The sequence below is a fragment of the Peromyscus maniculatus genome, chromosome 6, assembly GCF_049852395.1.
Source record: "Peromyscus maniculatus bairdii isolate BWxNUB_F1_BW_parent chromosome 6, HU_Pman_BW_mat_3.1, whole genome shotgun sequence".
In the NCBI taxonomy this organism is placed as follows: Eukaryota; Metazoa; Chordata; class Mammalia; order Rodentia; family Cricetidae; genus Peromyscus; species Peromyscus maniculatus.
Genome location: NC_134857.1, coordinates 79551831 through 79579348, shown reverse-complemented (window position 1 = coordinate 79579348; position 27518 = coordinate 79551831). Strand labels below are relative to the sequence as shown.

Here is a 27518-nt window from a genome sequence, read left to right as displayed (position 1 = left end):
CACATTAGCAAATCCAATTGCAGAAGAAGAAGTTCAAGATGCTTGAGCTTTGCTGACTCTATCACAGGTCAGTGGGAATGGGAGTAACAGGGCCCATTTATGTAGTGCCTTTGAGTTTGGTCGCTCAACAGAACATCCTTACCTGCCTGCTTTGGTGATGATCATCTCCGTTCCAATATCATGGAACCTCTTCCAGAGGTCAGCACATTGTAACTCCACCTGAATCTCCTCCATGGTAGACATGGCAGCAGGCACTGGGCCCGTGGCACCAGACGCCAGGTCAGTGTGAGTGCTGAAGGAACAGGAGGTCCGCTCAGTGAGCACCTCGGAGTCGGACCCAGTGCTCTGCTCAGAATCTGCAACATGAACAATCAAGGCCAAGGTGAGAAACTACCCAGTTGCCCTCATGCCTGGCTGTAAAAAAAAGGGGAGGGGGTTGGGAGACATGGTGGGCTTGGGAGAGGAGTGAACAAAAGGAGACTTGAAGCTGGGAAGCTCCAGAGCCCAGCACTCATGGAATTTTATTATTTATTTTATGGTTTGTTTTTGTGATTTACGACCTTCCTTCGGGTTTCATGTTTCCAACGTGACATCTGGCATTTTAGTAAGTTTTAGCAACAGCTGAAGAAATTCGGTCTGAAAACAGGCAAAATAAAGAGTACCAATGTCACCGTGTTGAAGGGAATGAGGCCAAACTGGAGTGACAAAATAAATGCCACATGAAATGAAAGTCACAAACACAGACTCCATCTCTAGGCCTTGGTTGGACTGTTTGACTTATTGCTCCCAGCATCATGGCCTCTCACTCCCTGACACTCGGCATCACTGCCCATCACTCAGTTATTTTTAAACATAGAAATATTTCCTCCACCCCTCTATTCCCTGACCACCAACATAATGAAAAGAAGTGGTTTGGCATCTTTAAAAGCAGTATGTGACACATCTGAGTAAACAGTTTTTCCTATAACCCCAATCAAACCTTTTTTGATAGAGGGGGAAAAAAAACCAAAAACCTCTTTTGTGAGGCTAGGATACAACCATATGGAAAAAGTTACTAGCGAAAGCAGTTGAAACAAAGAGAATAGATGGGGTCAGAAGACACCTTGATTGGTTTCTGAAGTATGGGTGAGGGGAGGAGTGATGCAAACAAGAAGGTGGGATCCAAAGCAAACAAATAAAAGCTGAATCGGACATCCTGGGCCACATGGGGTTTTCTTGTACCTTCTGTCCTCAGACAGAGGAGGTAGGCAAAGGGACCAACTGGGAGGTACTAAGGGGGCAAGGGGGAGGCTGAAATCAGATTTTTCTGAGATGTTTAAGCTTTGCTTTCAGGAGCCTGATATCAAAACTTCTAAATCCTAAGATTGCCCACATTCAAGTCATCTTAGTATACTCTTCTTAGGTCAAATGATGTCAAGCCTCGGAGACCTGTTTATCTAACTCACCCCGTAATACCAAAGATTCTGATTATATTCCCTAGAAATAAATACATAAGTAGAGGTTGCAGGAACAACATAATGCTTAGATAAATGACATTTCTACTTTTCTTCCAAGAAGACTGTTTATTTGTTTATTTATTTATTTATTTAGGTTTTTTTGAAACAAGGTTTCTCTGTATAACAGCCCTGGCTCTCCTGGAACTCACTCTGTAGAACTGGCTGGCCTTGAACTCACAGAGATTCACCTGCCTCTGTCTCCCAAGTTCTAGGATTAAAGGTATGTTCCACCACTGCCCAGATGTAGACCATGTATTTTGACGATATGAATTTCCCATATCTTCTCATTTCTTCCCCTCTCCCTTTCTTGTCCTCTTCCTTCTTTCATCCTCATATATGTATTATGTGTGTATATATATATATGCATGTGTATATAAAACATATGCATATACACACACATATATTGATAGATATGCATAAATAAATATATTAATATGGCCTGCAGAGTCCATTTACTGTCCATATTTGTGTGTGTATGTATATGCATATGTGTTATACATATACATATAAATCCATATATAAGATCCACAAATGAGCAAAATATACAATACTTGGCTTTCTGAGTCTGGTTTTACTTAATATGATGATTATCTTCAATTGCATCCATTTTTCAACAGACAAGATGATTTCACTCTTCATTATGACTGATTAAATCCCATTATGTATATAGACCACATATTCTTTGTTTATCCATCTGTTGATAAATGGTGCTGCAATAAGCATGGATTTGCAAGTATCTGTGTGGTGTTGTAGCTTCCCATCCTTTGGGCATATTCCCAGAGGGGATACAACTAGGTCATGTGGTATTCCAGCTTTAGATTTTTGGAGGAACCTCCATACTGATTTCTATATTGAGTAGAGTAGGCTAATTCCCATTCCCATCAGCAGTATATAAATGCTGTTTTTCCTCCACATCCTTACCACAATGTATTCTCATTTTTTCTTTTCTTATTTAATTAAAATATAATCACATCATTTCTCTCCTTCCACTCCTCCCTCCCATGCATTCCATACCCCCAACTCCCTCAAATTCATGACCTCTTTTTTCTACTGCTGATATATATTGATAGATATGCATAAATAAATATATTAATATAGCCTGCAGAGTCCATTTACTGTTGCTTATATGTATATGTTTTTAGGGCTGACTACTTGGTGTTCGATAACATTTAGGGGGCTTGCTGTGGAATAATGCTTTTGTACACTGTTTTAGTAAAATGCTGATTGGCCAGTAGCCAGGCAAGAAGTATAAGCAGGATAAGCAGACAAGGAGAATTCTGGGAAGAGGAAGGCTGAGTCAGGAGATGCCAGCCCACCATCCAAGGAGCAGCATGTAATGGCACAGGTAAAGCCACAGAACATGTGGCAACATACAAATTAACAGAAATGGGCTGAGTTTAAGTGCAAGAGCTAGTCAGTGGTAGGCCTGAGCTAATGGCTGAGCAGTTTTAATTAATATACGTCTGTGTGTGTTTACTTGGGTCTGCCTGACTGCAGACCATAGGGTCGCAGGAGCCAGACAGAACCAGGAAAACTTTCAGCTACAGGGGCTTATCCCTAGGGAAGACTATATCTCTCCCCCTGCAGCTGTTAATTACTCATAGCTCTTCATCTAGTGGCAGAACTCTGTGAGATGTCACCCATCCATGTTGGCATGTCAACTTGTGTTGTCATTGTTCAGGTCTTGTTTAGGCAGCCACCTTGTTGCAATTTCATGGGTGTAGCTTTTCTATCATGTCTATCAGACACAATCTTGCAACAGATTTCCTAGTCCAGATAGCCATTTTGACTCAGGTAAGATGGAATCTCCGTATTATTTTATTTGTATTCCCCTGATGGTCAAGTATGTTGAACATTCTTTTCAGGTTTACTGGCCATGTGTACTTCATCTTTTGAGAACTTCCTGTTTACTTCATTAGCCCATTTATTAATTTGGTGGTTGGAGAATGTTTGGATGGGTGGCACTTTGTTTTCAGAGTTCTTTATATATTATGTGTATTAATCCTCTGTCAGATGTATAGTAGCAAAGATTTACTCCATCCTGTAGGATGTCTCTTCGCTCAATTATTGTTTCCTTTGCTATGCAGAAGATTTTTATTTTCATACAATTCCATTTGTCATTTCTTTGAATCATTTCCAGAGTTGTTGGAGTCCTTTTCAGAAAGCCCTTGCTTCTGCCTGTTGTGTTTAAATATCTTTCCTATCTTTGCCTCTAATATTTTCAGACTGTTGTGTTTTTGATACGCTTTAAATTGATTTTGTACAAGTTGAAAAATATCAGTCTAGTTTGATTCCTCTATATGTGTATATCCACTTTCTCAGCATAGAGTCAGTTAGAGAGACTGACTTTACACCAATGTATGTTTGGGACATCTTTGTCAAAAATCAAGTCATGCTAACTATGTGGGTTAATTCTGGGTCCTCTGTTCTATTCCATTGACCCGTGTGTATAATTCTGTGCTGGTGTTATTCTGTTTTTCTTACTGTGGCTCTGTAGTACCATTTTAACACAGTTTTGCAGTTGTGATATATCCTGCATTGTTCTTTTAGCTCATGGTCTCTTTGACTATCCAGAGTCTTCTATACTCCCACATTAATTTTAGGATTGTTTTTTCTATTTCTGTGAAGAATGTCATTCGTATTCCTACATGGATTCCATTAAATCCGTAGATTGTCTTTGACAATATAGTGATTTTCACAGTATTAACTCTTGTCAATACATGAGCATAGCATAATGTTTTGATATGCTTACAAATTGCATGGTGTTTAAATCAGGTTAAACATGTTCTTGGGCATCTGTCATTTCTTCATGGTGAAAAATTTCAAGTTCCTCCTCATACCTTGTGGAAGTGTGTGTGTGTGTGTGTGTGTGTGTGTGTGTGTGTGTGTGTGTGTGTGTGTGTTAAATTCTTATCTCTAGTCACCCTGTTATACATTAGAACACCTGAATTGGGGCTGAAGAAATGACTCAGAGGCTAAGAGTACTTTCTGCTCTTCCAGAGGACCTGAGTTCAATTCCCAGCACCCATGTTAGACAGTTAACAATCACCTGTAACTCCAGATCCAGGGGTCCTTTGGCCTCTTCTGGCCTCTGAGGAAGCTGCACACACATGGCATACATTCATACAAACACACACACACACACACACACACACACAAATAATAATAATAATAAACATGTTTTTAAAATCTGAAACACCAGAACTTGCTGTTCCTCTCGAAGTGTACTAGCCATTGACAGAGTTTCCCATCCCTCTTCACCTCTCCTCTTAGGAGCTTCAGATAACCACCGTTCAACTTGCCATTTCTAAGACACCGACTTTCTTTAGATGGCACGTATAAATGAGAATATGCAGTGCCTGTCTTTCTGAATCTGGATTCTTTTAGCAAAACTAATGATCTCCAAATCTACCTGTGTTGCTGCAAATGGCAGGATTTCATTCTTCTTATGGTGATATAGTATTTCATTGTGTGAATGTATCACATTCTCTGTACTCATTTGTCAGTTGATGGACATTTAGGTTGTTTCCATTTCTTGGCTATTGTGAATAAGTATAGATGTCTCTTTGACATGCTGACTTAACTTCTTTGTATCTATACCTAACAGTGAGATTAGGTATAGATTAGTAAGATCATATGGTAATTCCCCTTTAAAAATTTTAAGACCTTCCATACCATTCTTCACAATGTCTATACTAATTTACATTCTCACTAACATGTATGCAGAAGTTCTCTTTTCTCTGTGTCTTTCTAGCATTTGTTATCTCTTGTCATTTTTAGAATAATCATTCTTGCTGGAATAGGTAATATGTCACTATAGTTTTGATCTCTGATTATTAGTAATGTTGAGTCTTTTTTCACATACTCTTTGGCCATTTTTGCCTCCTTTTGAAGATGTCTGCTTACATCTATTGACAAATGGCTGTTCAGCATTGTCATGGGTCAGATTTTGGTACTAGTCAAATGGGAAAAGGATGAGACAGCAAGCCAGACTATCTTGTTGCCATCCATATTTACCTATAACTGATTCCTAGACCAGTGAATAACACATCCTAGTCTCTCCAGCCCCAGATTTTTCCTCTTCCAAATCCAGGCATCATCTCTGGCAACAGCCACAGCTTTGTCATCATCCATAGGGAAGAAAGTGTCCACAGGAATCAAAGTGTCATTTCTACCCAATCTCCCCAAGTCCTCATCCATCACTTCTGAACAGAATCAAGTGCTGCAGCATCAACCTACTTCTTACATAAAAGTTGTTTCTGACAAAAAAAAAAATGTTAGTTTATCCATAATCTTTAGTCCAGTAACTACCCTCATTAAAAATCATTGAAAGTTTTTTTTAAATATTTTTATTTTATAGTTAAGTTAATTTTACATATGAGCCACAGATTCCCCTATCCTCCCTCCTCCCTCACAACCTTCCTCCCCCAAACCGCCCCTCATTCCCACCTCCTCCATGGCAAGGTCTCCTCTGGGGAGTCAGCCCAGCCTGGTAGATTCAGTTGAGGCAGGTCCAGTCCCCTCCTCCCTACACCAAGGCTGAGCTTTCACTATTTGCAGATGACATGATAGTATACATAAGTGACCCCAAAAATTTGACCAAGGAACTCATAAAGCTTATAAACACCTTCAGCAATGTAGCAGGATACAAGATTAACGCAAAAAAAAATTAGTAGCCCTCCTATATACAAATGACAAACAGGCTGAGAAAGAAATCAGAGGTATATCACCCTTTACAATAGCCACAAATGATATAAAATATCTTGGGGTAACTCTAACTAAGCAAGCGAAGGACCTGTATGAAAAGTTTTATAGACAGACTCTACATGTGTGAGTACAGTTTTATGCCTTGAGCTAACCAGAGCTGTTTTTTTTTTAATCTTCTTCCAGCACAGGTCTAAGATAAGAGAGCAGCTGCTGAATGACAAATGTCCATCCTAGCTTGATTTAGATGTCATTCATAAACAGAGCCATTGTAGAGATGGGTTTCCAAAGCCCACTTGTCTCCCTGTTACCAAAAGCTCCTTATTTATTATGAATAGTGTAACATGTTCAAAAACTTCTCAAAACAAGATTTTTCAAATAGCTTTAACTTATTTAACTTATGCTCAAAATGTTAAAATGTCTTCACCACTAAATGATATAATTATAAAATGAAGTGGGGAGTAGACACTAAAAGTGGGTTCAGCAGATTTCATGGCTGCATGTTCAATAAGGGGATTTGGGCTGGGGGAGAGACACCACCACATTAAGTTATAACAATAGTCCAAGTTAATGAACTGAAATGAGGACCATGGCTGGGAACTAGGAAATAAGAAACTCACCCATTAACACACTGTCAGGAACAAGACAAGGACTCAAAATGTGATACTAAGTGGATTAACACATAGGCTTAGCCAAGTCACTTGACCACAAAGGATCTACTTTCCCATCATGCCCTAGAGAGGGCAAAACTGAAAACTTTTAGAAATTCTTCTATCTCTGATGACTTGGAGAATGTAAGAATCCTCTTGAATGCCCAGGAAGGTTCAATTAGAAGCAAGTATAAAAGTGACTTGAACAAACCAGGTTAGTTGAAGACAAAGAATGAAGGCCCAGGTTTGCATTGCAGAAATTAAAAGGTTGACCATGGATTCAGTGGGTAGCTACGGTTTCAACCAGGCTAATCAATTAGCACCTATGAGCATATGGCCCCAGATTATATACTACATAGATAATTAGAAACAGAATACAGACCATGAGAGTTTTTTAGTTAATGTTGATTAACTGTGGGTTCATAGAGTGATTACTGTGTGCCTAACATTGTGATAGATTTTGAAAAGTACCAAAGAGAAAGAAAATTTTTCTCCAGTGTACTACAAAGCAGTTAGACATTGGAAGACTCAGAACTGTTCAGAGACCAACACAGGTAAATACAACAGTTTTCCATTCCATTACCTAGAGTCTCACATGTCTTATGGAAATCTAAAAGACAGAGGTTTGAGAGAGTTGGGAGAGAACTTTGGAGAACCTGTTGCTACTAAATAAATGGTCAAGTTTATGGTAGCATAAGCAGTGTTGATCTATGAAGGGAATTTTCAGAAACAGCTATTTGTGTTACTAGAAATATTCTAAACTTCCAGAGTCCCATGTTCACACACACAAAAAAAAGAGCCAATGAGCTTTTATTATAGACTGTAGCCTCCAGCCTATGAGTGAAATTATTTGAATGCATCCTTTAATGTTCAGTTCTCAGTTGTTTTGTAGCTATCATAATTTGAAAATAAAATTGACCCAGTATGTTCAACAGTTTAAAAAAGATAGAGAGGAGTAAAAGCCAACTGTGAGATCAGCTACCATATAAGTATCTTAAAATAGTAATCTTAGAGTCAAGATCAAGACCAACAGTCTGAAGAAAAGAAAAGTTTAACCCTTTGTATAAATACATTTATAAACCAGAAGCACATAAAACATTTAGGGACCCTGCAAGATGGCTCAGCAGTAGGTGCGTGTGCTTCCATGCCTGGCAACCTGAGTTCAATGCCTGGAAGCCATGTAAAGGTGAAAGGAAAAAACCAACTTCACAAAGTTGTCCTCTGACCTCTACATGTGCACCATGGCAGACTTGCCCTCCCTCTACTCGATAAATAAATATATTCTAAAGAACATTTAAACTATTTGAATCAATATTTTTCTCTACTAACCAGAATATATAATCATGTTACCTAAGTGATGCATTTAAGAAGCATGTAGTCAATTATATCAATCAAATCAGATCATCCATTCAAAATCCTGACAACCCTCTGTAACTCCAGCCCCAGGGGATCTCTTCTGGCTTCCTCAGGCACAGGGCATGCATGTGGTACATAGACATACATGAAGGCAGAACACTCAAACACATAAAATGAAAATAAAGGAAAAAAATTTAATGATTAATCCCTTCAAGATTAAAAACACCTCTGGTTATTTTGTTTTGGCAACTTTTAGCTTTCATTCTTCAATAAATAAATAACTAAACATTAGAAACTAATCTAAATGATCCAGATAATTTCTTCCTAAAAAATATTTCAACAAATGGTATTTCAGTAAATCAGGAGCACAAATGATAAATTTATACTCAGAGAAGGTAAAGAAGAAAACTCTGGAAATCCACATTGTGTCAGCTACATCATATGGCTCACAGGGCAAAACCAACATACATGTGTAAGTAACTGTTCCTGTCCAAAATGGCTGCTTCAAAAATGGATCCTAGCCACAGCTTAGAGTGTCACTCATTTTTTACATCTAACCAATTTTGCTTTATTAACATGAATACCATGACACTAAGTTCCCACAGGACACTGAGTTTAGTTTCAGAATCATAGCAATAAGCATGTAGTTTATGCTTCTTTCTAGTATGTGTGTGTGTGTGTGTTTGTGTGTGTGTGTGTGTGTGTGTGTGTGTGAGAGAGAGAGAGAGAGAGAGAGAGAGAGAAACAGATAGACAGACAGAGACAGAGACAGAAAGAGAGGTAGAACACATATATAGTCTCTTCATTTTGAAGATTAGCAAATTAAAACCAAGAGAAATTGAAAGTCAACAAAGCAGAACACCTCCTGATTCAGTGACCTGCCCTCCCAAGATCATACTGTTTGTCCCTGACCAAAGCAGCTGACATCTGTGTAATGTTTCTTAACTATCTTAAGTATGCACAACTGAAATGGCTTCAACAAGTTAATCTTGGCTAAGACACATAACCACTCAAGGTGCTCAGTTTCCTTGGTCTCCATAGCACAGCACAAGCACACTCATTAGAGGGGCCATGAAGTCCCTTCTTACACTAATGTCTAATGGATGGATTAAGATAGCACCAGGACTAAGAACAGAAAAATGCCACAATAAGTTGATTTGGTTACCATAGACACAAAGTTGCATACACTTAGCTTTTAATGGTTCATAATATTAAATGTAGGCATTACTGAAATATTTTACAGTGAATTTATTTTCTTTCACTCTAAGTTTACAAAAACTGCATATATATATATATATATATATATACACACATATGTGTGTATGTATGTGTGTATATATATGTATGTATATACACATACACAAATTTTTTAAGACAAGACCTCATTTTGTAGCCCATAACAGCCTGGGACCCAATTAATAGTTTCATTTGGCCTTGAACTCACAGCAATCCTCCTGCCTTACCCTCCCAAGTACTGGAATTACAGACATGAACTACCACACCCAACTTTAATTTTCTTGATTCTTTCATTGTACAGCGAACAAAGCATATTTACTCCTGCGCTCCCCTATCCCCCTCCTGTGGGACCTTCAGAAGTCCTCTTGGTTCACTGGGCCTCAGTTACCTTAGCTTTATGATTAGAAGCTAAGGTTTTAAAATATAGTGCTGCATTTAAAATTATATTTATGTCCTGATGATAAAGCAATCTATTGTTTCTGTTGATAGCAATTCAGTCTTTGATTTGGGACACTGAGGTGACCATGGGATCATGAGAACTGTCCCGTCCTTATATATAAAATACATAAATTGATACCAAAAATAAGAGCTACCATCTTCATATTATATACTATTAATTCTAAATCCAATTGTCAGTTCTCTTACCAAGGATTTCAGGTATATGAGACTTTATTTAATTTCATTTTATTTTTCCAAACACTCTGTTTCATATAGATAAGATTGTGTTAATGGACAAAGACAGACAAACCACATTTCTGATCTTAAGCCACCAGAATCTGGTAGGGAGGACATACAAAGTGTTAAAGACTGACTGTGCTAGATGTTCCAACAAACTTAGAGAGAAAGTTTTCGGAGCTTTGAAGCAAAGACAAAGCCAATGAATATCAAAAGACATTGGGAAATGATATTTGAGTAGGACAAACTTGAAATGTAGGTTCAACAGCATCAAACAAATTCTTAGGTAGTGAAAATAGCAAGAATAAGGAATTGGGTGTTTTCAGAACACATATAATGGCCAGACTTTAGTGTGTGTAAGGGTAGAGGGTGAAGAACATGAGAGGTGAAGGTGGAAAGTCAGGTTCAACTAAGCTAAACAGCTGTTTACCGAACATTTACTATGTGCTGGCCACACTCCTAAAATCTTAGGATGAGATAAGCAAAATATGTGGCCATGTGAAGCTTAGAACTTGTAATGACCATGGGTATCAGAGCGCAGACCTCAGCCTTTGTTCTCTACAAACCAAAACTTGATTTTACATGAGCATGATGGTTCTCTTTCACTTCCAGATTATAAGCCAAGTTGAATTCTTTGTCCTGAGTCCTGTGTAAATGAAGGGTGTGTAATAGTCTAGTTTCTATATGGAAGACTGGTGATAGAAGACAGCCACAGAAGTAGAATTTTCTGAGATTAGATGCAAAACACCACTTCCATGGGACTATGTATGAGTTGTCATATTTCCCCTAAAGGAAACAAGTTTGAACCGACTACAAGAGAAGGGTGCAACCCAGATATTAATAAGCACTTAAGCACTTACCAGGTTTTTTCTTACCAAGTACTAATGCATGACTACACTGAATGTATTTCCTACCTGGTACTGGCAAGGCAGTCACTCCTTGTTCTTTTTCCTAAGTTCAAAAACCTTCTAAAATCAAGACCCTTGGCAATCTCAAGAGTCTCATTCCTACCAAAACAGATATCAGAATCATATAATCTAGATAGTGCTCTCTGTATCAGGCACAAGGAAACTATCCCAGAGTCCCTCTGGAGTGGAGGTTGGTCCTGGGTTGCCAAATTTCAAGGTAGCTTAGAGAGAAATCTGGTGATGAAATTTTTCATAGAGTAATTCTAAATATGGAAAAAGCACAGTATTTGGCACCGACCTGAGTACGGACTGAGCCCAAATTTGATACTCCATCTTGAGCTTCAAGAGACTGACCTGTAACCCAGGTTGGATTAAACTAAAATCATGATGATAGCAAACACTCAAATGAGCCTGTTAGATGGCTTCGGTAATGGAATGGAGTCCCCAAGCTCTCCATGCCCTCCAAGTTCTATTTGGGAGAAAGGGGAAGGTAACTTGAAGCCTGCAATTCCTGTGCCAATAAGCCAATTAAGGAGACTAAGAGCTCTTATCTCTTTAGCTGCCCAAAGCATTCTCCACCTAATAAGCAGCAGCTCTCCCCGTGACACATAGAACCACGTTAAGGCACAGTTACCTCTAGGGTGCAAGGCTTGTGAAGGAGCTTCACAGCAGTCACTATTTTTTGATCTATTTCTTGTTGAGTAGGCAAAGACTCAATGCCATGGGAGCTTCAACCTTTCAACCCTATGGGTGCTTCAAAGTGGAGAGGTAAGTGCATCCATCTGACACCATGCTAGATGCAAACCTATGTTGTTTCGTTAATTTTCACAAGAACTCTATGAAGTAGGGTTTTGTGGGTTTTTGTTGTTGTTGTTGTTATTTGGTGGGGTTTTTTTGGCTAAGATATTTTACAAGCAGAGATTAAGGCTTGCTTGTAAATAAAGGCTCTTCTTATATATCATGACTTGTGTTAGAATGTGACATGAGTCAGTCTGACATTTGGGTTGATGTTCTTTCCAGCCTACACTGTTACCCATGTGAAGATCTGGAAACTTCTAAGCTGTTCAGTCACAAGACAGTTCTCTGGCAACAAAAATGTTGCCAATTCTTCTGGTAGAGGAAGAAACCAAACAAAGTCACATGGGAATTTTCCCCCTCCACCACTAAGATAGTCATAATCAGCAATATTTAACTTCTCTTCATTCATTTAAACATTACTTTATCTGGAAGCACAAGTGTAAATGGCCTCTTGTATTCCACTTCCTATCTCCAGTGTGTCTAAAAGATCCAAATAAGACAGACAGTGAAGGTCATTGTCAATATCAGGTCATCCTTTTGCTGATAAGCAAAGTAACAGAAGTTATGGTGGTTGGAAGCTGTTTGGATTTTGAAAGAAAAGTCAATGACAACATTGAAAGACGTGGCAAGAAAGTGGGAAGAGTTCCTATTTATGCAAATCATGGTTTATTTAGATTTAATTCAGGTCACATTTCAGGACCTAGAAGTTTCCCACAGTCCTAAATGGATAACTGTGCTTGAAGAGAAGTTAGCTGGTGATAACAACTGTGAAAGAACTTCATAGATAGACAAGTGTCAAAAGAGCATGCAAGAGTTCACCAATGCTGGGAAAACAAAGACAAGATAAGAGACACACATGGGTCTTTGATTTATTTTTTGTTTATTTTTAGAGACAGGGTTTCTCTGTGCAGCTTGGCTACTCAGCTCTGTAGACAAGGCTAGCCTCAAACTCACCAAGTTCACCGAACTCACAGAGGCCTGCCTCTGCCTCTTGAGTACCGGGATTAAAGAAGTAGTCAACCACACCCGACTGGATCTCAGATTTTCTAAAATAGCCTTAATTTTAGATTTGTTTTACTCTCCTTACAAAATTAAGTCTTGGGAGACTGATTTTTAGTTCAGGTAATATCCATGAAATATAATGCACACAAAAATGGGCCACAAGTTATGTGACAACATCCCAGTTAAATACCTCGCATCAAAAGTCCTTCACAAGTTGATTCTGACCAACTGGGTAGTCTTCAAAACTTACCAGTAAATTTAGGCTAGCTGATCTCAACGCCAGGGTCCCTTCCTGGGGCTCTTGGCATTTGTCCTGGCTAAAGTGACATATCAGCTCATACCCAAGCCAGCTCATCTTTGCTCTTTGCAACCGTGACTTCTATCAACTCACCAACACCCCCAGTGCCAGACACCGCTATTGCATCACTTCCATCAGCCACCATGATGCTTTACTTCCTGTATTCTGAAAAACGGACTTTCCTCAAAAGGCCCCAGAAGCACTTGCCTTAAAAACATCTTGGAATGTTCCCACTAGGCACAAATTAACATACAAACATACTAATGTGCCAAAGGAAGAACTAAACATCTGATTTCTAAGCAGTAAGTGTAGCTTAACCGTGACTTCTGGGGACAGTGTCCTTAGCGGTGCTGATTTCCAACACGTGAATAGTGTAGACATTTGAGTATATGCAGGAATACACAGAGCCCTTCAAATGACACTCAGGAGAACTCCAACTACACATTTAAAACCCAATAACCTCATCACATAAACGCAATTACCTCTACAGTACTCTGATCTATCTGTTTATTCAATCATGTATTTGTCTAGCAAATAATTAATGATTATGTGGTCTGCACTGGTGACGTGCAGAAGTCAGTGAGTTGGATTTTTAAGATCATTCAGAAATGGAGGGTAGATCCATGGACAAGTGTAAAAAAATAGAATACCCCAAACCCAACATGGCAATTAGGTTAGGGATTGGGACCCAAAGGACAACATTCTAGAGTTCATCTCTCCTCCTTCCAAATGTCTCTCTTAAGGAAGGACTTTATCTCAATTATTTTCATCATCTATAGAATCTTATATCATTAGTAACCACTTTGTAAAACTTTTATCAACTACTAGCAATATGTGTGTATATGAGCATTTTCATAATTATACTATCAATATTTTTTAACGGTCTGGATACAATACTACTTTTCACGTGTTTTCAACTGAAAAAAAAAAAGCACCAAAATGAAATGGGAATTTAGAGGTAAGAGGAACCTCTTCGCCCAAGACATTTTTTCTGAGCAAAGACCCAGTGGCAAAAGAGAATGAAGATCTTCCAGAGCAGGGGATTTAAAGACAAAGGTGCAGCAGTAAAACCCACCAGAAATGTATGAAGAAGAACAGCCTGTGTCATCCAGATCACAACTGTATTAGTCCCTGGAACATCGTCTGGCACCTGCTGTATTCTCTTGTTACTGAATGAATGGATGGATGAAATGCTATATTTTAACAGAGCAATATAAGACATATAGATAGAAGAGAGGGTAGAAAGTGGTTTGGTACCAAATTAAAAGTCTTAATGTTATTCTTCTCATCTTCTTTCAGAAGACAAATGTATCCCTAATACTTAGCTGTCTTCATTGCATACCATAATCGAAGCAAAATCTCTCCATTAAATCCTAAGCTTGCCCGCCTCCTGACTTCACAACCTGAACTTTGCCTGTGTGCTGTGTTAAAGAGATTGTTGAGAACTGACTTGAAACATTTCAGGGGCTTCAAATGAAGGCAGTGAGTCCAGCTGCTTCTGTGAAGGAGCAACCATTGCCAAGCAACTAGAAAGTACTCAGATACTAACTCTCTTCCACAAGAACCTGCCAAGAAAAGATACCTTCAGTCATACAGATAAAATGGATGGAGAATCAGGACAGGAGAATCAAGTCCTACGAATATTAGACATAGTGGGGCTGATGGTGAAATGCAAAGACAGAGATGGCCCCTTCCTTCGTGGAAGGAACAGCTCTTACACAGAAGGCAGCTGAGCCACCCCCCACCCCGGGTCTGCCATGCAGCGCTATGCCTGCTGCCTGCAGCAAGATGGGTTTTTAGAAGTGCTGTGAGGTAAAGGAAGGAGCACCAGCCATGACAAGAGTCACACAGATTCTAATATATGACTATGCAAGAGGCATGCCCTTTCTGAGCAACATTTATGTAAATGAAGATAATCTAGAGATGCTGGTGACTCTCAGTACAGCCTCTGGCACAGAGGAGGACCACATCTAATTCTTTACATCATTTGAAAGAGTCTGTGAGTTCTTTCCGTCATTTCCCTGTCCATCTCTGTAGGAGAGAAAGTCTGTGTGCTTACAACTGAAAAGAAGTATATGCCAACAAAGAGAAACACAGAACAGAAAAGGATCACTGGTGAAGAAAATATTTCAAGAACATTTTCAAAATATTCTATCAAAACTGGATGATGTTAGGATACACGGTAAAGAGACAGGAGCAAAAGTGAAGACACAATGTAACTGTTGACTAAAGAGGATCACTTCTGTAGGATCAATTTAAATGCTACTCCCCCAGCCACAGCTGGGTCTGAAAGAAGAGAGAAGAAGACTGCTGAGAACAGACTCCCACTGGCTGTTCATAACAAAGGGACCAGGAAAGCCAATCTCTAGCCTTGAGCAGCAGAGAAAGTAATCATTGCTGAAAAGGCAGATAAGGCCTCATCCTAAGAAACATGGGGAGAAATAGAAAAGATGTAGGAAACTGAAGAGAGACCTGACTCCAGTTCGACAACCACATTGAAAATATTCACCGGTGATTCAAGATGAGGAAAATACACACTGTAGTGGGGAAGGAAGATCAGTGTATAAGTGAGATTCCTGTTGGGAAACAGGGGAGGCCAAGAATGGACATTCTATATCTTTGAAAGATGGACAAAGTAGCCTGCCTAGTGCCCCCAACTCAGAAGTACTAAAGAGAAAAGACCCTACAAGGTTCTTAATAAAAATGCTAATTCATCTACCATCCCATGTGCAAACACCAGGAAGCCAGCCAGATGTAGTAGTAGTGTGTACCTGTGATCCCAACACTGGGGAGGTTGGGGCAAGTTCTAGACAAACCTGAGATGGACTACATAGTAAGACAGAGACAGAAAGAAAGAAAGAAAGAAAAAAGATGTAGGAAGTGAGGGAGGAAAGAAAGAAGGAAAACAGGAGTAAGGGAGGAAGATGGAATGGGGATAAAAGGAGAGAGAGGGGAAGACAGGGGAGAGGGAGAGAGAGCTAAGATCAAATGTTTTGATAGCAGAAAAAAAGTTCCCTTTGTGGACACGGGGCAAACTCTGGAGGCAAGAGCAATATTCTAGATTTATGTATCGTTTGTCTGTGTCTTTATAATTTCCTGACTGGGCTTAAGACAATTGCAAACCTTGAATTCTACCCTCACACCTCATGTCCCTGAGCCTCTGGGGCAAGCTCAGCCCCTTGAGTCTTCCCTACCTTTCTTTTCCCCCTTCCCAAAAGGGAATGCACCATCAAAGGTCCCTAACCCAATGGTGGACATTAGGTGATGGCCAAGAAGCGGCAGGTGGAGTGAGTTAGGAATTGCTGATCTGTCCTCTGTGTAGAAGACTGATTTTGGGAATCTCGGAGTCAACGTGTTGTCCCTAACCCTATCCCTGACTCCTTGAGTGATCTGTACAAGGTCACTTGATTCCACCTGCTCCTCACCCAACAACGTGGCTCTGGCACTCTCAGTCTTTCCCCAGACCTACCTACCTTGAAGGGTCAGAATGACCTTTGAAGAGACAGCGTCCTCCAAGTATGTCAGCAATTCAGAAGCTGACAGCTTCTAAAATAGCTGGTGTGTTTGCGGGTGTCTGTTGCTCTCTGAAGGAGTGGCTGCTGCAGGATTTCCATGCCAAAGTCACTTCTTCCCTTCTCCCCACAAGGCTCCACACTGCCTCTCGCCTCCTGGCCTAGGAAGACTTGGAGCTCAGAGGCCATGGCATTTAAGCACTGTCAGAGTCCCCACTTCAATTCCCGTAATGGTGCCAATTTAGCAACTGTCATGATGACCCAGCCTGAACTGTATTTAGAAGCTTCAGACACAGCACCATGTTCCAACCCATCTCAGAGTGACAAGAGATTTCCTGAGCACCTGGGCTTGTGATTCAAATGCCCCTCCTCCAAGGGAGTGGGGTCAAAGCGACTTTCTGCTGATGATCTGTTTTCTCCTCAGGAAGGGAACCCCCGTTGGAGTCTTGTCTCAGAGTTACTTTCTGGGGATGTTATTATATAACACTATTTTGAAAATCCGTACTTCTTAAAGTTTGTGATAGATGTCAAAAGAAAGAGAGAATAGTGAGAAAATCATTCAGAAAACGAGTTTGGTGCTGTGCTCATGGACAACTAACACAAAGATAAATGTCCTCAGCATCCAGATCTTTCCAGTGCGTAAGGACACCAGCTGTGGTTTGACTTCATGGGACAGTGGTAATAACTCAGTTTATCCTTTTAGCAGCTTCTAAGTCTTTCTAAAAGTATCCTAGTAGAGTCCCATAATAATTACAAGATAATTCCTTTAGTGATAAGAGAAAGTCTTACACATTTACACTTTAATGTAGAATCTTACACACTTATACTTTAATGTAGAGTCTTACACACTTACACTTAGTCTTACACATTTATACTCTATTGTAATGTCTTACACATTTACACATAGTCTTACACATTTATACTTTAATGTAGTGTCTTACACACTTGCACTTTAATGTAGTCTTACACACTTATACTTTAATGTAGTGTCTTACACACTAACACTTTAATGTAGTCTTACAAACTTAGTCTTACACACTTATATTTTAACATGGAGTCTTATACATTTATACTTAGTCTTACACATTTACACTTTAATGTAGACTCTTACACACTTATACATTAATGTAGAGTCTTAAACACTTATACTTTAATGTAGTGTCTACCCAAAGAAGCAGTCTGATTCCTCATACCACTAACTGGGTGGGCTGTCAGTTTGGGGGATTTCTGCATACAGAATGACTCTAGGCTCTCACTGCTGATAGATCACCAGAGAAAGGAAGATTGACCCCCATCTCTCCACCCGCTGTCTCTGACCAGAGTCCCTTAGAGATACCCTGTCATTTAAAAGGCAATAGTGTTTGGCCTTTCCCCATTTCTGGGCAAGGAACCAACACTCAGAGAATGTGGTTTTAGGATCCTGGCATCTAATCCATTTGAGGATTATCCCCCCTAGTACCGTTCAGATGGGTGTTAGTCATCACCTCCCTTTGTTCAGTAATAAATTCAACCCTGGCTAATTCCAAGCCTCTATGCATCACTGAAGTTTAAAGATGGCATTTTGACAGGTCAGCTATTTAGAACCAATGGACCACCAACCACTCAAAAATTTTAAGTCGTTTTAGAAACACGTGGAAATAATTTTCCCCAAGAATTCACAAGTCTGGAGGATGAGATCTTATTGATGGCATATGAGGAGTTGTGTATGTTAAAATTTTATTGTATGTATTATATTCTCTGTATAATCTAAGTTGACTTAACAATGAAGGTGGGTTTTCTATATTATATGAAGTATTATACAACTGTTATCAAATACAAATGCATACAATATAGAGCATGTTTATAAAAGCAATAAAGGACTAAAATAAGATTATAAATAAATGTACAATGAGTACTTATTTAAAACTTCAAATGTCATAGGTAAGGTTATTTCATAGAGATCAGATATTCAACTACATTTTTTGAGGCAGTATCGCATGTAGCCCAGGCTGGCCTTGAATTCCTGATCTTCCTGCCTCAATCTCCCAAAGAAACACAGGTAGTTTCTCTACCTATGTCTTTCCTTCCCCTTCATCTTTATGGTAACCACACATGCATGTTGCATACAAGTCAGGTCCTTCAGGGGAGTCAGGGAAATGTACCCTGAATGTGGGGACTCTTTCCTCCAGACTCTGCAACTACTCATACTTTCTTACTCTCCTTCCCCATCTCTCCGAAAAACATTAGTGGCACAGGAGCCCCATGCTCACTAGGCTTTTGGCTTCTCATTTGCAAAAACCACATCAAGTTTGCTGTTGTGATGTGAGCAGTCTAGTTCACTGGTCAGGGACAGGTTCTTGGTCAATGGCCCCAAGACCTTAGAAGAAGCCCCTATCCTGTGTTGTCCCTGAAGCTCTGTGTGTGTGTGTGTGTGTGTGTGTGTGTGTGTGTGTGTGTGTGTGTGTGTGTGTGTGTGTGTGTGTGTGTGTGACATTAAGGAGCTGCAGCTCCCTTGGGGAAAGCTGGGCGCAGCAGGTGGTGAGGCTGCCTCTGCCAAGGCTTTCCTAAAGGCTGTGATGGCTGAGTCTGCCAGAGGAAAGAACACTGTGGTGAGCTCAGTTTGTTTGCTGCCGAGAACCTCCTTGCCCTGGTGGCTCAAGTTCTATTTTTACCACTCGGTGACACCGAAGACTCTTTGCTGTCATCAAAGCAAATGATAAATAGAGTCAACCCTGAATTATTCATCATTTTGTTGTAAAAGGGGACCTTGGATTTTTGAATCTGGAAGCAAAAATGGAAGCCTCACTTCTTTCTCTTCAAAAAGATGTCACCTGAAATAAGCCACCTTCCCTTGCCAGTGCTCGGCTGACCCAGCTGTGGGATGTGGACATGGAATCCTACCACTTGTCCAATGTAATAAGTCACCAGAATAGTACAATAATGCACATGAAAGCACTTTATAAATTATAAAGTACTCACAAGTATATGTCAACATCGAAGCTAATCTTTGCATGCATAGCAATCTCTTGATGTTCTTCAAACCCTGCTAAATCCAAATGCCATGCCCATTAGAGGTGAGGAAATGGAGACTCAGAAGCAAGGTAGTTTAGTGGGCAGCCAGGTCTCTGGATCCTGTCTCCTCACTCATCCTCACGCCACTCATTCTCCCTCCTCATTACACCTCCCTCACGTGATGTGCATCATTTCCTATGGCTAGCTAACTATTGCCCAGTATTTATGATGGAAATGATAACCATTTGCTCCTCTGAGGCCAAGATCCAGACAAAATGATCTCCCCAGTGTCTTATTCCACCACCTATGATTTCATAAGGTGTAAACCAATCACAAGTCATCTTGTGGTAGACTGGAGACAAGAGGCCAGGTCTGTGGAGCAATGGACTTACTCACATTAGTTTCATTGGCCTCCAAACCATCTCCCCAGTGGTGACCCATTGAAGAAACCATGGTGCAAAAAGGCTCTGTTCTACTCTGAGTGCATTTCGTTTCAATCTGATTTTCTATTCATCCACATGCAAAGCAGCCATTCACTGATAAGGAAAGTACCCCATTACTCAACGAGGACAACCTGGTGCCTCTTCTAAGTAGGGGGCAAGTGTCTTCTAACACACAAGTCATCTGATCATTGATGGTGGCAGTTGGGGGCCCAGAATTGAGACCCAAGTAGCCAAATTTAAGATCAGAGGGGAGAGTACCAGATTGGTTAGTGATGTCTGTCAAGAACAGAGGAGGAAAGAAGAGCATTTTGTGCCAGGGTGTTCACTATGACAGTCTTCCTAAGGTTCTACTGAAGGCCTACCTAAGTTGTCACAATGTCCCCTTTACCTGATTCCAGAGAATAAAGTCCATGGTGTCACTGTCCATATTGTATGCTGCTCTTTCCAAGTGGTCCAGGTTTTTCAGGGACCTCGGAGAGGCCACTAATCTTTCTTCTCTGGTGATAAGGTCATCACGTTAACAAACTTCTGCTCTGACACAGTTGTGGTTTTAATGGAGAACTAATGTCTTCATCAGTATCTATGCTATTTCACACTTCATTTCCTCCCAAACTCTTGGATGAAAACCATCCGGTCCTGATGATTTACTTTGTGGGAGTTTCTTTCAAGTGAGTTTCCTTCTCTGGGGATGCCACGCAAGCATTTCTCAGGGCTCCAGCTGGGGAGAACCCAGCCTTGAAACATCAGTGTGTGTACAAGTCATTCAAGAAAGCCAAAGGCCTTGGCAGCCAACTGGCCATGAGCCCCTTAGTCCTTCAAGTGTGAGGCTAACAGAAGCAACTGCTGTGCTTTCTGCCCCTCTGTCAGTGCTGGATGGGTAGTTCAAGGTGATCCAGACTGCCAGAGCTAAAAAGTGGGAGGAGATGGGGAGAAAACAGATGTCCTGAACTCATGATCCATAATTCATTCTCTAGACCTCTCTGTGAGTTTCAAAATTGCTAAGGCAAGAATGGTCTTACATTTCTTTCATTTAACACACAGACTACCTATGATCCAGTCCAGATCCCCCAAGAAAGTTTTAATATCTGTTCATCTGTGCTCAGGACACACCTGCACTCAAAGTATCTACTAACAACTGGCTTGAAATACTGGCTCTTAAAATGAGTACATAATAAACACTTTGTTTTTTACTTAATAAAAGTCTACTTACATATCACTTAGAGGAGTGGGTTGGAAGGAATGAATAGAAAGTACTACAGCTCCAACAGAGTCAGCCTTGGGCTGCTCTTGGAGGGCAAAAGATACAAGGTCTAGGTATACTGGTTTGTGAAAGAGAGATTCTGTTGATGACTTTATCAATGAAAGCTCTCCACTGGGAAGGAGCAAAGTAAAGATTAAGAGGAAGGATTCAAGATGGCACATCCAAGTCTCACAGGTATGAAGATGACCCACTCTTCAGGCAGCATCAAAGAAGTTCTAACAATATGGTCTAAATTTTGGTCTTCAGCAAAGTGAATTGAGGACAAGAGATAAGCTGGACCATTTATGTACATGCCAAGAGCATCAAAAACTGATGGATAAGAACCTTGTCACAGAGTGAGCTATAGATGCAGCTCAGGGGGCAGCTTTCCCAGAGAAGCCTATGTGAAGGTGCAGGCCTGGGAACTATGGCCTGTGAGGTCATTTTGTTGTCGCTGCTGCTGTTTTAAATGAGTATTGGGGTGTAGCTCAGTAGTACAGCACTTGCCTAGCATGCGGAAGACCCTGACTTTGAACCACAGCACTGCAAGAAGGAAGAAATGAAAGAAGTGGGGGAGAGAGACGAGCTTTATTTTCTCCAAACTTGCTGGTACCCCAGCACAATACCTCAATATGTTTCCTATTTCTCACAAGAGGAGCAGCTGGGTCAGTCAGTGTGTGATATTGGTTCCTTGCCAATGAGACAGTGAGACTAGAAAATCCCAGCAGATTGTGATGGCACCCTGAAAAGCACTGGCACCAGTTACCACACCCACAACACTACATGTGGCAACTTTCATACTGCCATAAATTTAAACTTGTTGGAAGAGACAGAAACATGACTCAGTTCAGGGGCCGAGTGGTTGCAAGCAATGACAATAGCATACTTCAGAAAACAAATAACCAGAAATTACAAGCTGATTACATCTGTAATGGCATAAGACACCTAGTTTGAAATAAATTTTCTCAGCAGGGAAAAAAAAAAATAGGCTCAGGACCCAGTGATTTGAAATCAAACCCCAACTGTATGGGTAGCAAAATAATAGGAAAGACACTTCTCTCCCCAGCAATATGAGATTCCTCCTCCAGTTGGCTAAACACTTAAGCTGGTCCTACATTCATTTCTGTAGAGTTCCATGCAAGCAACAACTACATGTGGGTCCCCTCCACGGAAATCAGGGACAAACCTCTGCTGAGGAATAACAGTGACTTGTGTGTCCAAACTTCTCCTAGCTGGAGAAAGGCCACTGAGGCGTTTGGGCAACAATAATAACAGCTGTTGGCTCCCTGCCCAGGGCAGATCTGTGGAATCCTGGGCCTTTGCCCTCCCCCTCCCGCTGGCACAGTCTCCATACTCTCCGTGGCAATCATTAAAGTTCACCTGCTCCGACCGCAGGTGCTATTTTCTGCCTTGCCTCATGGCCTGGGTGGTGGCACACTACGGTTCCTAAGGACAGGTAGGAAAACACACAAAGGTTATCATGACCCTGGGCTCAAGCTGTGTTCCCACCCTTGACAGACTACACTGTACAATGAGCAAGGTTGCCGACTTGATACGTCAGTGCCCCTTGTCCCTCTAAGGACCTCACTCTTGCTCCATTCCCGTAGCCTTGACTAGGCTATAACTCTTGTTTCTCCCTCCTATGCTGTGCTGCCAGTGTGAGAGAGCCCAGTGTCGCCACCAGTGTCACATATCAGGGTGTGGCTCAGGGACTTTCAGCTCACAGGAATGTAGGACTCCAGTGAAAAGTGATACACGCATACTATTAGGCTACAAGAAAAAAATACTGATTTTTCTGTACTTGAAACCAACCATGTCCTTAAGCTGAAATGAAGACTCCATTCTCAAATCTTTGGGGTGCAAGTTTCTATCTTACCAAGAGCAACAGTCTCTGCCTACTCTTTGTGTAGGGCCTTTCACATTCCTTAGCAGCAGGTGTCTCTGCCCTCTTTCTCCTGAGCCAGCTTCCCTCCCATACTCCTGAGCACACAGACACCACACCCTCCTGCAGGATGGCTGACCTTCCCAGGGCGGGCTTAGCCATAGGGATTTCAACACATACGAGCTCAACAGTACCTCTCTTTTGCTCAGAAAGATAAGAAGCCCCTGCCTTGGAGGAGGTGGAAATGGGGGGGGGAGGATTGGGGGAGGGGGAAAGGCTGGGGGGTGGGAGGAAGGAGGACAGGGCAATCGGTAGCTGATATGTAAAATTAAATTAATTATAAAATAAAAATATTTATATAAAAAAAGATAAGAAGCGAAGAATTATTTCCTTGTGCTAGGATCCACAAAAGGTAGAAACCAAGTGGTATGTTGTTGTTTGTTGTGGTGGTGGTTTTACTTGAAATTCTGTCCTCTGAGAAAGTGAGGTGCATAAAACCACTAGGAAAAATTTGCCATGAACCAAAGGCGTCTTGTGTTTCCATATTTAGATCCTCCTTCAGCTCCGGACTCTTACTGAAGTGTATGTATAAATAGGAAAAGCAGCCATGAACATGGGCTGGAAGAAAGGGAGCCATTTCATTATTTTTTTTTTTAATAAATAACTCAGTACTAGCATTTTTCCATGGTACCAGGCACTGGTTTCTAGGGAAAACCTGCAGCTGTGGCTAAGGGGTTTTCCATTAAGATTTGATTCCGTCACTAAAGTCGTTGTGGGTATTGATATCTTTTCCAGATTAGCAAATTTTAACCTTACTCCTCATAAATGAGTTGCTGAAGTTTAACTCATTCTAAATGCCCCCTTTGTTTTAATCCCCTTATTCAGTCACCCAGCCAAATAGAAAAGGCGAGATATGACATAAATGTGGAACAGAATATTAAAATGAGGACGTAAAGGACTGGGATTGCAGCCTCCCTAGTAAGAACACTTCCTAGTGTATGAGAGGCCCTGTTCTGTCCACAGGACCACAGATAAACAAACACAATAAAAAAGAAACACAAAACAGAGCATGAGTAAACTCTATACTCCCACACAGCCCTGACCGACACACAAAGTCTTCCCTCCTCTCACTTCTCTCTGAATCCCCCACTCAGAGACATGGGACCCTCGGCACCTCATTCCTACTAGAAAGAACGGTAAAGATGGGCAGCTCAAAATTCTAATTATAAAATATAATTTTAATTAAAGTCTCACTATTTCATAGTTCACACGACAAGATTTTAAATGAGACTGGAAAATAGTCAAGAAAAGGCCATGTGCTGGGGCTGGAGAGATCATTCAATGGTTAAGAGGCTCCATTGCCAACACCCACATGGTGGCTCACAACTATCTGTAACTCCAATTTCAAGTGATTCAACACCCTCTTATTAGCTCCATAAGCACTAGGCATGCAAATGTGCATTCATACATGCAGGTAAAACACACATACACATAAAATGATCAGTTTTAAATTTATTAATTATGTGTATGGGTGTTTCTGTACACCACCTGTATGCAGTGCCCATGAAGGCCAGTAGAGGGCATCAGATGTCCTGGGACTGGAGTTACAGATAGTCGTGAACCACCATGTGGGTGCTGTGTATTGAACCTAGGTTCTTTGGAAGAACAGCCATTGCATTTAACTGTTGAACCATCTCTCCAGCCCCTAAAACAAACAAATCTTTTTTTTTTAATTAAGGTCATGTGCTTATAATATGTGTGATGTCACACATAGGGGAATTATCTAAAACTGTGTCTTCCTAACCTAGAGCTCACACTTTATACACAGGATTTATTTCAAAATTGTTTTGAATCAATTGACCTCCACTCAAGAACTTAAGTCCAATTTTCAAATGATTTTTTTGTTCCCTACAAAGGTAGACATTATTTCAAAATATCCAAATTGGTTCTAAATAGGGATTCTGAAACCAGCAGAACTAAAGTGTTGTCGGTTTTAGAAGTGGGAGTATATGTAACAGGAGCATTCCAAGTTGTTGACAACAGCCTTTGTCCACCCTTTAAAGTTCTCAAAACCTGCAAGTGCAGACAAGGTCTAGATCCTAACTCTCAAAAATTGTCACCAGCCGGGCAGTGGCTGAGGTCACTAATATGCATGCGAACACCTGGGAAAACGTCAGCCCGATCAGATACCATGCAGAGGGTTTTCAAAGCCCCAAGCTGCCATCAAGTCAAATGGTAAAGAGAAGACTAAATATCACAAAGGAACAAAGTCAGATGAACTCTGGGGACCCAGGAACACTAGAGTTCTCCTACTTGGCTTGCCAAAGTGAGGATCAAAGGAAGCTTGGAATAGGTGCAATATCACAGTCCTGAAACAGAGGTCAGGTATTTGGCCTTTTCCTGGCTTCCAGTGATATTGAATACAACAGATAAATTAAGATCAAGGCATAAGGCAGTTCTAAAAAGCACCAGCTTGTCCCCGGGAGATCCCAGAGGTGGAACTATCATCCACCATGAGCCACATTGTATCCTCATTTGGAAGAATGCCTATCAACGAGGTAACATGGGGGTACATTACATACAGCAGTGTCTAATCAAAAGCTCCGGAGTATGATCACAGATGAGAACAAACTCTTTAAGAGCATTCTCTTGGCCTACCAAGACACTCTAATGCAGGGCAGGACAAGGTCAATGGAATTCACTATGCCCTGCTTCTTGATTAAGCATATGTGTGTGGAGAGAGTGATTACCTAAAATAGCAAGAGAGCTCATGTGCTTAAAGAAAAGTCTAACCCTCTCACTTAAGGCAAGAATGCCTACCAGCAAATCTCAAAGACAGAAAACATTCTGGGATTAATAACTCAAGCTGATATTCATTTCACCATGTGGGAGTGCCCTCATCCAACTGTTGGTTTCCATAGTTGAGTGACAGGGGAATCTCAGCTGGGTGTTCTGCATCAGTTGATAGCTCTTTGTACAGTACATCATCTTCAAGTTGTTTTAGAACCTGTCCTCACCACAGTGAGAGAAGGTCCCAGCATCTCAAGATTTTGTGCCTTGGACTTCATCAGGCCCAAGAGTACGAACCAATGAAAGAAACAAAGCATGTAAGACATCTTTCCAGAGTCCATTTTCACAAGACACAGACAACATTGAAATCACTTGTGCATTGTCATTTTAGGATTCTGAGAGGGAAATCTCCTTGTTCTAATTTTGCCCAGTAGCCCACCAATGGAGATCATCTGAACCACAGCTTCTTTTCCATTTAATATGAATTTTTGTTGCTGTTGTTTTGTTTTATTTTGTTTTGTTTGAGATAGGGTTTCTCTCTGTAGCCCTGGCTGTCATAGAATTCAGTAAACCAGGCTGGACTCAACCTGAAGATGGGCCTTCCAAGTGCTGGGATTAAAGGCATGTGCTACCACCGCCTGGCTTGAACTGCTTATTATAAAGAAGCCTCTTCCTTTTAAAGGGATTTTCTACCTTTTAAATAGAACATTGTAAAGAGAGAGAGACAGAGACAGAGAGACAGAGAGAGATGGGGTTGACGAAAAGTGAACTCTGGAATTGCTTTCATGATTTTTGACTCTTAATTCCAGACCAATTCCAAAGAGTGTAAGTTAACACAGCAAAGACTATATTTCCAAGAGTCAACAAATCTCATCCATTCCAAAGCAATTGGAGCTGCTCCAGGGAAGCAATCAATGAATAACTACTGAACATATCCATATAAGTATAATTCAGGTCTTTACCCACAAGGCAATTGCAATATAGTATAGACAGTGTGAAAATATAAAACTATTAGACCAGGGGAAAACATAACATATCTTCTGCTGTCAGAGAACAGAAAGAGACCCTGCTCTACAGCCTTTGGGGGAAAAAATAGAGAATTATGTAAGCTTAGTCTTTTCTGACTTAATTGTATATATGAACCTACCCTAGTCTCTAAGGGAATTTGTGGCCATTTAGTGGACCCAGGGTTTATTCATGGCAACCCATACTTCTCTAAGTATGCCATGTAGAGATCTACAGTGCAGATAGAAAAACATCATTTATAAAATAATCTATCGTTCCAAGAAAGGTAAATGTGCACAGATTTCCATTAAAAAAAAATCAAAGATCACCAACAAACAGATGGACCAATAGAAGTATGTTGAGTGAACAGGAAGATTTGCTTCAGTTATTAACAAATATACCCAAATACCACAATTAAATCAAAATGATGCTCTAAGACAGCTGTGTAAGTCACATCTAGACTTGCAATATAAAACAGTGGATCCAAATCTCATATAGCAAGTGTTCATAGTGCAGTGACTATGTTAAATGG

General features: G+C 40.6%; 1 protein-coding gene across 3 annotated transcripts in view; it reads right to left on the bottom strand.

Moving 5' to 3' along the window:
* Tbx15 (T-box transcription factor 15) overlaps positions 1-27518 on the bottom strand; it is a 108092-nt gene that overhangs the window by 48614 nt on the left and 31960 nt on the right. For 2 of the 3 annotated variants that reach the window (XM_006985634.4, XM_076574708.1), the window contains exon 2: positions 143-356. In XM_006985634.4, the coding sequence (XP_006985696.1) occupies positions 143-356 (214 nt within the window). Of the gene's footprint in view, positions 1-142; positions 357-16596; positions 16990-27518 lie in introns of those variants that run through there. The other variant, XM_076574707.1, reaches the window with a different exon arrangement.